The sequence below is a fragment of the Carassius auratus genome, unplaced genomic scaffold (assembly GCF_003368295.1).
Source record: "Carassius auratus strain Wakin unplaced genomic scaffold, ASM336829v1 scaf_tig00018938, whole genome shotgun sequence".
In the NCBI taxonomy this organism is placed as follows: domain Eukaryota; kingdom Metazoa; phylum Chordata; class Actinopteri; order Cypriniformes; family Cyprinidae; genus Carassius; species Carassius auratus.
In genome coordinates, this window is record NW_020524914.1 from 11,656 (window position 1) to 27,607 (window position 15,952).

At 39.4% G+C, this 15,952-nt stretch overlaps 1 protein-coding gene and 1 long non-coding RNA gene across 2 annotated transcripts; both read right to left on the bottom strand.

Moving 5' to 3' along the window:
- Positions 1-4,459: 4,459 nt before the first annotated feature.
- LOC113076119 (uncharacterized) lies at positions 4,460-5,009 on the bottom strand. Its single transcript, XR_003281112.1, has 3 exons — positions 4,908-5,009; positions 4,670-4,750; positions 4,460-4,476 (listed from the first exon to the last, which is right to left on the bottom strand). It is a non-coding gene; the product is annotated as an uncharacterized LOC113076119 (long non-coding RNA).
- Positions 5,010-5,052: 43 nt separating this feature from the next.
- On the bottom strand, positions 5,053-6,974 carry LOC113076122 (Fc receptor-like protein 5). The gene is made up of 5 exons (XM_026248797.1): positions 6,680-6,974; positions 6,299-6,571; positions 5,944-6,222; positions 5,537-5,800; positions 5,053-5,354 (listed from the first exon to the last, which is right to left on the bottom strand). Exons 1-5 carry the CDS (start codon positions 6,972-6,974, stop codon positions 5,053-5,055), a joined length of 1,413 nt encoding a protein of 470 aa, XP_026104582.1.
- Positions 6,975-15,952: the final 8,978 nt, after the last annotated feature.

Below are 15,952 nucleotides of genomic sequence, written 5' to 3' on the forward strand. Positions count from 1 at the left end.
TCTCACAGTGGAATTACTTGGAAAAAGAGTAGTTGCATGACTATTAAAACTTAAAGATGTCCTAAAAACAAAGCTGAAGAGAAAAGAGGTCAAAATGGTGGCTAAAAGCATGTGAAAACTAACCATCTTTCTGTAAAAGATTTAGCTAGAGCAGAACAAGCACTTGTACATTAATACTCAGAATGTAGGTCATTTCAGTTACAGCATCAGAGAAGAACCAGAAAAACACTTTTGACATGCACTGAACTGTCCAAAATATGCTTGTTTATTTATTATTTTTTCATAACAAAAACAACAATCTAAGACTCAACATTCTTAACATTCAAAGCAGAAAGCCTGATGTGTTTAGTTCTGCTACTCTGATCTATGGTTAAAATGACTCTTAAAGTTAAGAAATGTGAAAAAGTCCAGCAAACAAAACAGAAAAGTTGGTTTTCATGTGTATATTTATTAAATCTAAATCTCACACTTCATTAACTGCAGCAAAAAAAAGAAAAAAAAAAGAAAAACGCATCATGAAATGTCTTAAAAAGTGAATAAATGTAAAAAGCAGTATATGAGAAAGTACATGAAATCAAGAAAAGTCTCATTGTCTTGACAAAATCATAGCACAATTTTATAACACACTGTATTTACATCGACTCTATTATTAATCAAACACTTTATTATTCTGTTGGTTCTGTTGGCAGCACAGTGATTATATAATAATATAATAATAACTTCAGATCAGTTTCTCCCAGAGTTGTGTTGAACATAAGAGATCATCTGTGAAGAATCTGAGGATCATCAAACTGTGTGTGTTTTGATTCGAGAAAGCAATCGTACATTTGTGTTGTGCTTTACTTTCTTTCTTTTATATAGTGATTTATCATTTAATAATTTTATCATTCAGTTTAATCATCTACTCATTTATAATAATCATTCTAGTCATTAAATACCCATTCCATTGATTTATTAATTGATAAGTCATGTATATTATATTTTTGTTTTATAATATTGTTCTTGTGGTGTTTATTCTCATGACTGTGTGGTTTTAAGGGCTGTTTGTCTTCATGAATCAGAGATCAGAGGGAAAGGAAACTCAAGGTTTGTGGGATGTTGTTGTGGATCAGTTTGGTGTAACAGAACTTGTTGAATTTGTTCTGGTCAGATGAAGTCTGAGAATTAAATCATATTCTTCAATAAACTCTGCTTCTTTATCATCACTTCATCTGCTGCTTCTGCTCTTCTCTGGGTTTTTCTTCAGTCACTTTCTTCTCTGATAGAAGACTGTTAATACCGTTTTGGGTATTTTGGGCACCAGACCAGACTTCTGTGAACAGGTTTTGTGTTTTAGACTTTACAAAACCAACTTTACTGAAGAGTTGTTCTGTTACGAGACAAACTGATATTTTCTGATGAGATCTAGCATCTGGGGCTGGATCTTAATAATCTGGGGATCTAACTAATGAATATACTAGAGAGACATTTGTTTAGCTTGTGTAATATGTGTAGAGATAACAGTGCATATGTATTTCTAAAGTAACTGAATCAAGCACGTGTGTAAGCAGTTCACTCATTATCATTTCTGAAGCGATGCAAGCGTCACTGTGTCTGCTGCTGTGAATCTCTTTTAGCCGTCTGTTGTCTTCACTGCACTCAGAGACCTTTAACAGATAAAACAGATACAAGATGATGCATTATGATCTGAATCATGAGCTCATTCTGTTGAAGATTTACAGTTTTAAGATCACAATAAACCTCTGATCATCACAAAAACTGAAAATTTCAGTTATTGTATAAATGATTGTACGATTGTAACATAATTCTTACGTGTTTTATTCTTCTTCCTCAAAGGTTAAACATATGTTTCATCACCAGCATCAGCACCTGAAGAACACAAATGATGATAAAACACATGATTGTCCTCCATGAGTCACGTGACTTCAGGAATCAGAGTGATGCGTGGCAGAAACATATTTCAGGTGTGTGGTTTGACTGTAATAGTGAAGCTGAAGCTTGTCTTGTGTTTCTCTCACCTCTGTCTGTGTTGTGCTTCAGTTCAGAGTACAAAGTGTCTCCAGACTCACTGCTCTTCCCTGAAACACATCAACAGACGTCTGAACAACACTAAAAACTGATCAGATGAGCACGCAGCGATGGACCAGACCTCAAAGAAACCACAGATTTATTGATTAATAAGTGTGAATATCATTTCCAGTAAACAGAATGACAATCAATCGTTATTATTTTAATAATTATTGAATTTTATTAGCAGGTTTTGAAAAACAAAAACAAATGTAGGCTATATTATTAGTTTAAACATTTTCACATGATCTGTAATCAGAATATTAGTAAGTCCAGCAGCTGTCATGAAAGAGGTTGGTTATCTGACTCTCTGACTATAAACCTATTTTATTTCTGATCTAAATTCAGGAAAGCAGAACCAGTGAAAACAGACAGATGTGAACGTTGCGTGCTTCTGTGTTTCTAAACAAGTGAATTGTTTCTCTCAGTCTTTATGATTGTAAAGGGTTTATTTTTCTGATAAAATGATTCTATAAGATTTAAATGTGATGAATCATTGTGTTCAGATGCAGTTTGTTGTGTGTCTACCTTTGACCTTGGTCTTCTTTTTGTCCTGTAAATCAATCTGAGCATAAACCAGATCACTGGGTCCTGCAGTATAAATATTAATATTAATACAGAACAGAGGATCAATTAAAGTGTTCAGAACATGCTGGAAATATTGTACTTTAGGAAAAAAAGCATTTCACCTTTACTTTTGGATTTCTTCACTTTGCTTCTGACTTCTGCGTATGTCACATCATTTAACCCTGTCCTGGTATCATCTAAAAAATATATATTAATATTAGAAAGAAATATGCATTTTTATTTAATTACAACCCCGATTCCAAAAAAAAGTTGGGACACTGTCCAAATTGTGAGCAAAAAAGGAATGGAATAATTTACAAATCTCATAAACTTATATTTTATTCACAATAGAATATAGATAACATAATAAATGTTGAAAGTGAGACATTTTGAAATGTCATCCCAAATATTGGCTCATTTTGGATTTCATGAGAGCTACACATTCCAAAAAAGTTGGGACAGGTAGCAATAAGAGGCCGGAAAAGGAACAGCTGGAGGACTGGAACAATCTCTGTGTGTAAGGGTCAAGGCAGGAAAACCATACTGGATGCCCGTGATCTTCAGCTCTTAGACAGCACTGCATCACATACAGGAATGATACTGTAATGGAGATCACAACACGGGCTCAGGAATACTTCCAGAAAACATTGTCATTGAACACAATCCACCGTGCCAGTCACTGTTGTCAGAGAAAACTCTATAGATCCAGAAGTGCAGGCGTTTTCTCTGGGCCAAGGCTCATTTAAAATGGACTGTGGCAAAGTGGAAAACTGTTCCGTGGTCAGACTAATCAAAATTTGAAGTTATTTTTGGAAAACTGGGGCTTTATGTGATCCGGACTAAAGAGGACAAGGACAACCCAAGTTGTTATCAGCGCTCAGTTCAGAAGCCTACATCTCTGATGGTTTGGGGTTGCATGAGTGTGTGTGGCATGGACAGCTTACACATCTGGAAAGGCACCATCAATGCTGAAAGATATATCCAAATTCTAGAACAACATATGCTCCCATCCAGACATCGTCTCTTTCAGGGAAGACCTTGCATTTTCCAGCAAGACAATGCCAGACAACATACTGCATCAATTACAAGATCATGGCTGTGTAGAAGAAGGATCTGGGTACTGAAATGGCCAGCCTGCAGTCCAGATCTTTCACCCGAAGAAAACATTTGGCAAAGAGGAAGATGCGACAAAGAAGACCTAAGACAGTTGAGCAACTAGAAGCCTGTATTAGACAAGAATGGGACAACATTCCTATTCCTAAACTTGAGCAACTTGTCTCCTCAGTCCCCAGACGTTTGCAGACTGTTATAAAAAGAAGAGAAGATGCCACACAGTGGTAAACATGGACTTGTTCCAACTTTTTTGAGATGTATCGATGCCATGAAATTTAAAATTAACTTATTTTCCCCTAAAAATTATACATTTTCTCAGTTTAAACATTTGATATGTCATCTATGTTGTATTCTGAATAAAATATTGAAATTTGAAACTTCCACATCATTGCATTCTGTTTTTATTCACAATTTGTACAGTGTCCCAACTTTTTTTGGAATCAGGTTTGTAATAAAAAAAAGTATTAATATTTCTGATGATGATCATATTGTTCAGGTGAAGTTAAGAGAATTTATTTTAACCTTTGTTCATCTTTTTCTTTTTTTTCTTGACTGTGATCTCTGAATATGTGACATCTGCCAATGGCTCTGGATCACCTTTAAAAAGTGTATATGATTTAATGAATGATATTTGTTGATTTTAAATGATATGTGTTTAATTAAGGTTTATGAATCAACCTTTGTCTCTCTCCTTCACTTCAGTCACAACATCACAAATCTGATCAGAATCTGCTGGACAGAAAACAACCATTTGAGGATAAAAAAAATGAAAAGTAAAATAGTAAAACAAAAAATAGTAAAAAAAAGTCTGAAGAATACTGTGTGCATACACATTATGGCCCCACTGACATTAATTATATGGAAAAATAAAGCAACTGAGACAATACTGAAAATATCCACATGATTAGTTCATGAGGCTGACCAGACTGTAGAGGAGAGTTTTCTGGTTGAGATTCTGCAGATTGATTTGGGACTGATGTCTGGTTAATGTTACGCTGCTGATCTAGAATAGAAACAAAGAGCATTATGGTCACTCAAGAGTATCTGCAGTGATTACACTGACTCTTTCTGCTGATATTTAGATCTTCTCATGAGCCTTTATTCATAAACGGTATCTTTCATGTGTTTCTGTTCAGTTGTATTAATCATGTCATGAACACCTTTGTTCTTCTTGTATCTCCACAGCAGCAGCAGAGAGATGAAGATCAGCAAGAAAACACTCGATCCCACAACCACAGCAGTGACCAGAAGAGAAGATGAAGAGTCTGAAACTGGAGAACATACACATTCAGATCTGATCGTAAGTCACATACTGTATGATATTATTATAAAGGTACATAAATCACTGATTATTCCCAGACCTCTGACTGAGATCCAGCTGTGGAGTGACTCTCCTCTCTCTGTTTTACAGTAGTAGAAACCCTCATCTGACTCTGAGACAGTCGTGATGCTCATCTCTCCTGTCGTCTGACTCTGGACGAGGGATCCGTCTTTATAGAAATCAGCTCTGAGGATCGAGGAGTTTGTAGATCGATGTAAACAGTGTAGAGTCAGAGTATCTCCCTCAATCACAGGATCAACAGAACTCTCCAGAATCACATCACCATCTACACAACACAACACATACATGCATGGAGGACGATGATGGTTATATAATATTCTACAGACATAAAAACAATACATCAGGAATTGTTGTTAATTGATTTGGGGTGTCAGACAAATCTCTGCAGACTGGGTTTTAGTAGTTTTAGAAAATTATGATGTAAAGACTTGATCTAACTGGACTCACCGTGTACAGTGATGTTGAGAGGATGACGTTTCTCTCCAGATTCAGACTGACACCAGTAAACTCCAGAGTCAGTTGTGCTGAGAGAGACGAGTCGACATGTAGATCCTGTTTGTTTTGAACAGTCTTCTGTGTTTCTGTCTGTGTATCTTCTCACTGTCCATCCAGCAGAGTTCATCTGATCCTCACAGCTCAGAGAGAGAGAGTCAGACGAGAAGTGTTGACTTCTGCTGGGACGGACCACCAGAGAGACCGGCGACCCCTGACCTAAGAAGAAAACCACTCAGAATCAACAGCATGTTGTGTATTTGATAGTGCTTTTGATCTGATCTAGACTGAGAAATAGAGGGAAGTGTTTGGTGAAGCACAAATACAGATGAACACAATCATAAATGCTGACACAGACTCACCAGTGATCCACAGTGTCTGTGTGTTACTGTAGTTTGTGTAATAGGCCGGTCGTCCTCTCTCTGCTCTGCACGTATAAACTCCTGTGTGCTGTAGAGCAGCAGGACTTAGAGTGTAAGAGCCTCCAGCTCCTCTGCTGCTGTCTGACAGACGATCATCATCTCTGAACCAGCTGAACGTCCAGCCTGTAGAGGAGCCTGTAACCTCACAGATCAGAGTCACTGAGTCTCCTTCAGTCAGCCACGGCTGTGGAGACACTCGCACTGCTGCCTGAGCTTCAGCTGAACAAAACATGAGATGAGTTATATAGAGAGAAGCTGTTCACACTGATGATAATGAACACACACACAAACTCACCTGATACAGTCAGTGTAACAGCATCACTGCGCTGAGAGTGTTGTGTTCCCATCTCTCCTCTACAGCTGTATTTACCGCTGTGAGAGTCTTTAACACTGCTGATGTTCAGCTCTTGTGTTGAGATTGAGTTATATTGGTAGCTTGTTCCCTCTGTTTCCCATCTGTACGTCCACTCAGTGTCTCCTCTCCACTTTATATCACATCTGAGAGCGACTGTTTCTCCTCTGAACACTTGTTCATCAGGTCGAACCGTCACCACAGCTTTAGGACTCACTGCACAAACACAGATTATTGAATTAGTTTTAGACTCAAAAGTTTAAGGCGTTCTGTAGATATTGTCTGTGATCTGTGTGTTGTGTCAGATACTATGTGCTCTCTCACCTGTAACATTTACCCACAGTGCATCACTGTATTGTGTGTAGTAGACTGGTTTTCCTCTTCCAGCTCTACACCAGTACTGGCCTCCAGCAGACACTGAATCAATCTTCACTCTGTAGGAGTTTGTTTGTGTCTTCGTCTCTGAGTGCAGTGTGTGTTTGTACCAGTAAAAGTCCCATCCAGTGGCTGGATTCATGTGACAGATCAAAGTCACTGTGTTTCCTGTCAGTGCAGCTCCTGCAGGATCTGATGTGAGTTCAGGCTTTGGCTTCAGATCTGCAGGAGAACAAGAACACATTCAGATCCTGAAGAGACGTGTATCGGTGAGTAGAGCACATGGTTACAGAGATGCTTTTTGGATCTTCTAGGTTCTGGATTCCTGGACTTTTAATGGAGGAACAGAAACCTCTCAGGTTTTATTTAGGTTTCTTAATTTGTGTTTCAAAGACTAACCAAAGTTTTCTGGGTTTGGAAGCATATGAGGCAGAGTAAATGATCAGTGTGTAATAATAACTGCATTCTGCTCTAAAACAATCCCTGATCACAGCATCTGTCCTGTAAAGAAACATCTGACACAGTTCTGCATCTGAACAGAATCACGAAAAAAAATGAGTTGAATGAATTGATTCAGTCCTCTTATAAAAACAGACAGATGTGACTCTTACAGAGGAGTGTGAGGAAAGATCTGAGCTATAAACATACACTGCTGTTCTAACGTTTGGGATCAGTAAGAATTATTTATTTTTTATTCTTTATTTTTACAGCTTATTGGTCCAATATCTGTTACAAACTCTTAACTAGATCATAATATAATCTGACTGTGAGCATGAAAGGAGAGTCAAACTATGATCAGATTTATCTGGTTATTGACTCAATCTGTTTTTGAGATGATGTAATGAGAAATGAACAGCCTCACCTGATACTGTCAGTGTAACTCCGTCACTCATCTGTGTGTGTGTTGGTGCTTGTGTCTGAGTTCCTCTACAGCTGTACACACCACTATGAGACGGATCCACAGATGGGATTTTATAGTTCTGGTCTCGTCCTGTGATATAATCTTGTTTGTTGTCTTTATACCAGCTGTACTGCCAGACTCCTGTCTGCTGTATGTCACATGTGAGAGTGACTGTCTCTCCTCTGAACACACGTCTATCAGGATCAACACCAACTACAGGTTTGGGTCTCACTGTGAAACGAGCAAAAAACACACTTCACACGTCTGAAAACATTTCAGATGATCTGTGATACCACAATTATTATTATTATTATTATTATTATATTTGACATATTATTTTATATTTTAGTTTAACTGACATTGCTAATATATGACAGTATTTATCATGTTTTATAATAAACACATCAAGTTGTCTTCCACAGAATAAGTAAGAGAGCACTGACCTGTTACTGTAATCGTAACTGTATTACTGTACTCGCTGTAGTAGTTTCCTCGTCGTGGTCTGCACCAGTAATTTCCTTCATCAGAGTCTCTCACAGACTTGATTGTTTTAGTTGCATCAGTCGTGGATTCAGGGTTTGAGTCTTTTCTCCAGTGAATTGTCCATCCAGTTAACTGTCCCACATCACAGCTCAGAGTAACTGTGTCTCCAGTGAACACTGAACTCTGGGGTTTTACAGTCAGAGTCGGCTTCGGCTTATCTGTGAGTGTACAGTGATGCAGTCTTGAGTTCACTTATAGGTGTTATAAGTTATAAAAAAAAAAATATTGGTCATATTATAGTCTTCTGTCTTCACCTCATGTATATATAATTTATATATATATATATATATATATATGTATATATATATATATATATATATATATGTATATATATATATATATATATATATATATATATATATATATATATATATATATATATATATATATATATATATTGTCATTGCTGGCTATAGATTGTCAGTTAATTGAAAAAAAAAAAAAAAAATATATATATATATATATATATATATATATATATATATATATATATAGGTCAAACCAGTCACATTTCAGTTTGAAGATGAATGCTAAAAATGATAATCAGATCAGATGCAAGCGGTAATCATTTTAAACGCTGAAGTACATGTGAGTTTCTTTCAGCCTTGAGAACCTTACATTCATTGTAAAACACTTCTGAAAATTATTACACATCAAGTCTGAAAGTATTAGTAAAAGAGTAAGCAGTTGTTCTGGAGCTTCAGCGTGATCATTAACAGGGCTGGGGATAAATGAAATACATGTAACATTGTTACTTATTTAAAATACAAAGATGACCAAATTAGATGACCAAAGTTATTACTTTTAATTTTAATATTTTTTCTTAATTTAATATTTAACCCTCTGGAGTCTAAGGGTATTTTGGGGGCCTGGAGAAGTTTTGTCATGCCCTGACATTTGTGCTTTTTTCAGTTTCTTATAAATATCTAAATGGGTAAAGTCTAATCTCACTGTAATCAGCACAAACTGGGCTATAAACAGTTCGGGGATTTTAACCAATAGGCTACGGAAAAATAATTATCCGTTGAAAATAATAAATAAACGAAAAAATTAGCAGTCTGTTCATTTGGAAACTCGTAGTAAGCGATTCATGCTCATCTTCACAACATTCTCCTAGAATTCACACTTTACCTTGAAATAAATGTTTATCAAGTCAAACGATAGCTTTATTTGCTTTACAGGTGAACTTGAAGTCATTATTTATTCAAAATGTTCAATAATAGATAATCTTTGGCTCGGTAATGCAAGTTGAACTGATTTGTGAACAGCTTATTATTTCGAGTTAATCTTTTAAAATAATAATTTCTTTTGTTTAATGAAACCAATGTGGAAACTAATGGTTCACAACAAACTGTACAGATCTGAGGTGCAAGGCTCGCATAATCACTATCCCGAGACCCAAGGCTATTGTGTTTTCCAGTCGGGCTCCAAAATATATCACCGCCTGCCCGACGGTTATCTTGAATAGTGATGTACAATTCCTAACTTAATTTGCATTGTTCACTCGCTTGTAGGGGTGAAACGGATCATAGTTGACTGTTTGCACTTGTTTCTAAATCTTTCAGACTCAAACATTTTAAACCATTTGCGTGTATTTGGAGCTGGCACACACTCATTCAAAGCAATCATTTCAGACAATGCGCTTACACTGAATTGATTCCTCTTTCACGTATCCTTGCTTCTGAATGTACACATACACACAAAATCATCTCAAAATAATTGTCTCTGTAAGTATTCTCATAAATACAGTCGGTTATGTCTTAAGTGAACGTATACAATGGAGAAAGAAATCCTCTGTGCATTATTATGTTGGATTTGTGCACTCGGTCTTAAAGGGGCAGCAGCCTTTAAATACCTGTTGTCCATTAGTGGCACCTGCTGTCAGACAGACGTTTGCGTCTCATTCACAAAGGTAAAATCGGACCATTGTGTTATACTTAATTTTTTTTTTTTTGTTTTTTTATTATTATACAATCCAAATAACATGTATTTAGCATTTGTTTTGTTTTTTGGATAGTAATTCAAAAGGTTTCCTCTGATTGAAAAAAGAGCACAAACAAAGTCACTCATGACTGCGGGTGACGCTGTTGGACAGTGTTTTCTCTGCTTACTGCTGGCCTTGCTGCTGCTGATCGTAGCTCCTTGTAGCTGTTTTTTTTCTTTATAATCTTTATCTTACTACTCACTCTCTGTTGTTTAAAGTGATCAAATATAACTTCATTCCCACTATATTTCTGATATTATCGATCAAACTTATCAGATTAATTTTGATCGTTCACTTTTATTTTAAATCCGTGAGTGCAGTGCACCTGCATTGCATTAGCACTCGTTAGCTTGTCATTAGCATTTTCATTCCTACCTATCACTGTTTTCTTTTCTCTCTCTCGCTCCAGTTTTTAACAAGTTCATCAAACAGCTGTGGTAAGAATATTTAATCAAGCACGGTGAGTATAGGCTTCTCCTGCTATTGTTATTTGCACCTCTTTCCACATGTACAGTTTATCTATCTCTGTTGCTGATGAGGGATTCACATGTAATCAATGCAGGGAAATAGTTAGGCTGACAGAGAAGATGTCAGAATAAGAGACATCCATCCAAACTTTAATTGAGGACAGTAAGAATGTGAGGGCTCTAGATACGGCTTTGGATGTGTCTAGCTCAGGGATTCCTGTACATTGTTCGGTTCCCACAATAGAGCTCTCACATCAGGGAAACTGGGTGACAGTGAGGCAGCGTAGTCGTGGGTCAAAACACAGATCTTCTGTTCCGATCAAAACATTAAACATGTTGTCCCCACTCAGTGATGCACCCACTGTGTCACGAATACTGACACACATGCATCCATTCATTCATTACACTGACGACACTACATTTCCCATCAGCCCCGTCCTTGGACTCTGATCACCGGCACAGGTGCATATCATTAAGACTGTGTATTTAAGCTGGACTTCCACCATAGTTCAAACGCGAAGTCTTGATTTGCTGTGTCTGTCATTTCTGAGCGTTATTACCCGTGTTTGATTTCCTGTTGACGATCCTGTTTGATATCTCTTACGTACCTTTGCTGCCTGCCTACGACCCCTTGCTTGTTACTGGATTTTGATTCTCTGTTCTTCCCACGCTGTTGATATTGCTGGTTCCGACCATTGCCTGTACGATTACGAGCCTTTACAATAAAGCCTGCATTATGGATCCCATGTCGAGTTCTGGATCATTACAGAAGACTTCGCCACAACGAGATCCAGCGGCTTTTGAAGGTCTTCATACCACCATGGCGGCCCAAGCCAGTCAGATTGCGGCCAATCAGTTCCAGCTGAATCGACTGACATCGATCACAGAAGAGCTCGTCAAGGCCGTTCAGAACAGTTCCGGGCAGTCTTCGATCATCCTAAGGAGGGGAAAGGAGCTGGAGATCGCTTATTGGAGTTGTCACAAGGCAGAATGTCGGCGGCGGATTATGCTCTACGATTTCGCACTCTGGCGGCACAAAGTAACTGGGTGAGCGACACATTAAAAGTGCTCTTCCGCAAGGGGCTAAATTATGATCTGCAAACGGAACTAGCATGCAGAGACGAGGGCAGCGATCTCAACAGCTTCATCGAACTGACCATATCCATTGATAATCTGCAACGCGCCCGGCAATCCAACTCCCGTCGCACTGAGCATTCAGCACCATGCCATCTCAGGAATCTACTGAACCCATGCAGGTCAACATGTACCACCTATCTACGGAGGAAAGAGATCCACGTATTTCCAATAGGTTATGCATGTACTGTGGACTATCTGGCCATCAACGCAACGACAGCCCCACTCGTACAGCTACCTTCTCCCAACGCTCGGTGAGTACTCCTCTCACTTCCATGTGTGATACCCAGAGTGTAAGCATTCCCGTTGAGTTTTGGATTAGCGACAGACAAGTTATCACCTCTGCCTTACTCGATTCCGGGGCTGCAGGCAATTTCATTTCTGAAGAGTTCGCTCGTAGGTGTAACATTCAACTTATTCCATGCTCTACCTCTCTCTCAGTGGAGACAATAGATGGTCGACCACTGGGTTCAGGATCCATCACTCACCTCACCCGCAAAGTCGTAATGGCGGCTGGATTATTGCACAAGGAGAGGATCCAATTCTACATCCTCCCCACATCTCACACACCCGTGATTCTTGGATTACCCTGGCTACGTCTGCATAACCCCCAGATCTCATGGAGAGAGGGTCAAGTGGTGAGGTGGAGCAATTACTGCCAACAGAACTGTCATTCTTTGGTCAAACCTATTCCTGTCTGTTCCGTTTCACTTACCTCCGTTCAAGAGTCCATTCCCGATCTGCCAGAGGAATACGCAGACCTTCTGGAAGCCTTCAGTTAGAGAAAAGGCAACACCTTACCTCCTCACCGCAAATATGACTGTGCCATCGATCTTCTGCCCGGGCATTCTCCTCCAAAGGGTCGCATCTTCCCGTTGTCTCAACCTGAGTCAGACGCCATGAAGGATTACATCAAGGAGGAGCTCCAAAAAGGGTTCATCAGACCATCCACATCCCCTGCTTCATCCGGGTTCTACTTCGTCAAAAAGAAGGATGGTGGCCTCTGTCCCTGCATCGATTATCGCGGACTAAATGAGATGACGGTAAAATTCCTTCGCACCGCCCAATACTACACAAAACTGGACCTGAGGTGCGCCTATAATCTCATTCGCATTAGGGAGGGAGATGAATGGAATGGCCTTCTCCACTACCACTGGACACCCGTGTTTGATTTCCTGTTGCCGATCCTGTTTGATATCTCTTACGTACCTTTGCTGCCTGCCTATCGACACCTTACTTGTTACTGGATTTTGATTAACTGTTCTTCCCACGCTGTTGATATTGCTGGTTCCGACTATTCCGATATTCTGGATCATTACACACTGAGAAACCTGATGAAAGTGCTCTAGTTATTGGCGATTCTATTGTACGGAACGTGAATATAGAGACACCAGCCACCATAGTCAAATGTTTACCGGAAGCCAGAGCGCAAATTGAAAAGTGTTGGCTAATGCTAAACGTAAATACAGTAAGATTGTTATTCATGTCGGCGCTAATGATGTTTGACTTCGCCAGTTGGATATAACTAAAAATAACATTAAAGAGGTGTGTGAACTTGAAAGCACGATGTCAGACACTGTAATATGCTCTGGTCCCCTCGCTGCTTACCGTGGTGACGAGATGCATAGCAGGTTGTCATCACTCAATGGCTGGATGTCTAAGTGGTACCTGCAGAATAACATAAGTTTCATAGACAATTGGACAAGCTTTTGGGGTAGACCTGACCTGTTGAAAAGAGATGGTCTTCATCCCTCCTGGGGTGGCGCCAATCTTCTCTCTAGAAATATTGCATATAGTCTTAGAGTTTATACTTGAGTAACTGGGGCCCAGGTCAGGAAGCAGACAAACTGGCTAAACCAACCGTCTGCTAGCTGTCTCATGTCACAGAGGTCAGTTAATTCTCAGCACATAGAGACTCTTTCACCTACATATCACACTATAGAGACTGTGTCTGTTCCCCCAACTAGAAAATACAAAAAAACGTCCAAACCAATTTAAGAGTAACAATTTAATTGAGGTTTAACAAATAAAAAACAGATGCAATATGGATAAACAAATGATAAAGCTTGACTTATTGAATAGCAGATCCCTTTCTATGAAAACACTTTTTGTAAACAATATGATTACTGGTCATAATCTAGATTTGCTCTGTTTGACAGAAACCTGGCTAAAACCTGATGATTACATTATTTTAAATGAGTCCACTCTGATTAGTGTTTATAAACAAGATTACTGTTATAAACAGATTACTGTTAGGGGGACGAGTTGCTTCAATTTATAACAATGTTTTCAGGATTTTTTCAGAGGGGCAGGCTTCAAGTATAAATCGTTTGAAGTAATGGTGCTTCATATAACATTATCTTGAGAAACAAATTTTAATAATTAATGCCCTGTGATGTTTGTACTGGTAACTGTATACAGTCCACCAGGGCACCATACAGACTTTATTAAAGAGTTTGGTGATTTTACATCCGAGTTAGTTCTGGCTGCAGATAAAGTTTGAATAGTTGGTGTTTTTAATTTCCATGTTGATGATGAAAAAGATGCATTGGGATCAGCATTTATATACATTCTGAACTCTATTGGGGTTAGATAACCCGTTTCAGGACCTACTCATTGTCGAAATCATACTCTAGATTTAATACTGTCACATGGAATTAATGTTGATGGTGTTGAAATTATGCAGCCAAGTGATGATATCTCAGATCATTATTAAGTTTTGTGCAAACTTCATATAGCCAAAATTGTAAATTCTACGTCTTGTTACAAGGATGTCAGAACCATCAATTCTAACACAAAAGACTGCTTTGTAAGTTATCTTCCTGATGTATCGGAATTCCTTAGCATATCCAAAACCTCAGAACAACTTGATGATGTAGCAAAAACTATGGACTCTCTCTTTTCTAGCATTTTAAATACAGTTGCTCCTTTACACTTAAGGACGGTTAAGGAAAATGTCCCAAGGTTACGTATGTTACAATAGTTCATCGAAGGAACAAGACACTGTGTTGAATCTTTTGGGGAATGCCTTTGGCAAGATTGACTCTGAATATAGTTTGCAATCTGTCCAATGGACGGACGTGACGTCACAGGCGGGGTGACGTAGCAACCAGAAAGCTATAAAAGCACGTGCCGCGCAGCTGGCTTCAGCTTCGAGTAGCAAGCGCCGGCAGGGTTCCCTGGAGTATGGTGATATGATGCAGCATCTCGTAACCTTAGGACGTTCCTCTTCTGGAACTCGAGCTGCGTCAAAATCTTTGGGGTACGATGTGCCCACACTGCCAGACTTCCAAATCCCTGCCTAGGGTGTATCCGAAGAGCACAGCTAAGGCGAGAGAACAGAAGAGCCAGGAGTGGCTCGCATATCTATATTGTAAAATCTGATGAAAGTGGAGGCGCGGACTATCCCGCAGCGTTGCAGATGTCCAAGATGGACACACCTGCTGAGAAGGCCTTAGAGGCTGACATACCCTGTGTAGAGCGAGCCTTGGCTCCCAATGGCGGGGGAAGACCAGAGGACCCATAGGTAACGTTGATAGCTTTAACTATGCAATGAATAAGGTTCTGCTTGGTTGCAGGAAATATCCCACTCTGGCGGGACCATGGCACACAGGCCGTCAGTCCGACTTTTTCCACAGGGCAGCTCTGTGGACATATGTGTCCAGCGCTCGAGCTGGATAGATACAATTAGCTTCTTCTGGACTCAAAGAAGGGAGGAGGAGAGCAAAAGGCCTGCAGTACTATTGATTGTGGTGTGACAGAGGGAACTTTTGTAACATAACCTGCTCAAGGATATAAGAGTGCTTTGGCCATGCCAGGCGCAAAGTCTAGGTAGGTAGGGGCCACCGAAGGGGCCTACAGTTTAAAGGATCAGATGTCTATCTGAAATATTTTGAAATGGCTCGAATGGAGCTTACACCTCTAAAACAACAATCAAGCCCCAGGGGGGAAACGGGACTGCACTGGAGGGCTCAGCCTCATTGCACCGTGAAGGAAACGTGTCACTATGGGGTATCTATCCACAGATTGATCACCGTAAGGGACATGGTAAGCTACAATGGCCACCACGTCGGCCTTTAAGGTGGAGTGGGTTAACCCTGCAGAGAGCCTGCCTTCTAGAAACTCCAGAACTGTACCAACTGGGCAGTTAACAGGGTCAAGCTGGCGATCTCTGCACCAAGAGGTGAAGAGTT

Coding starts and splice junctions, on each gene's coding strand:
- LOC113076122 (XM_026248797.1), bottom strand. CDS start 6,974: ATGTGTTCTTGTTCTCCTGCAGATCTGAAGCCAAAGCCTGAACTCACA. Junction 5,801..5,943: donor ACAGACACTGTGGATCACTG/GTGAGTCTGTGT, acceptor TTTTCTTCTTAG/GTCAGGGGTCGCCGGTCTCT. Junction 5,355..5,536: donor TCTCAACATCACTGTACACG/GTGAGTCCAGTT, acceptor TGTGTTGTGTAG/ATGGTGATGTGATTCTGGAG.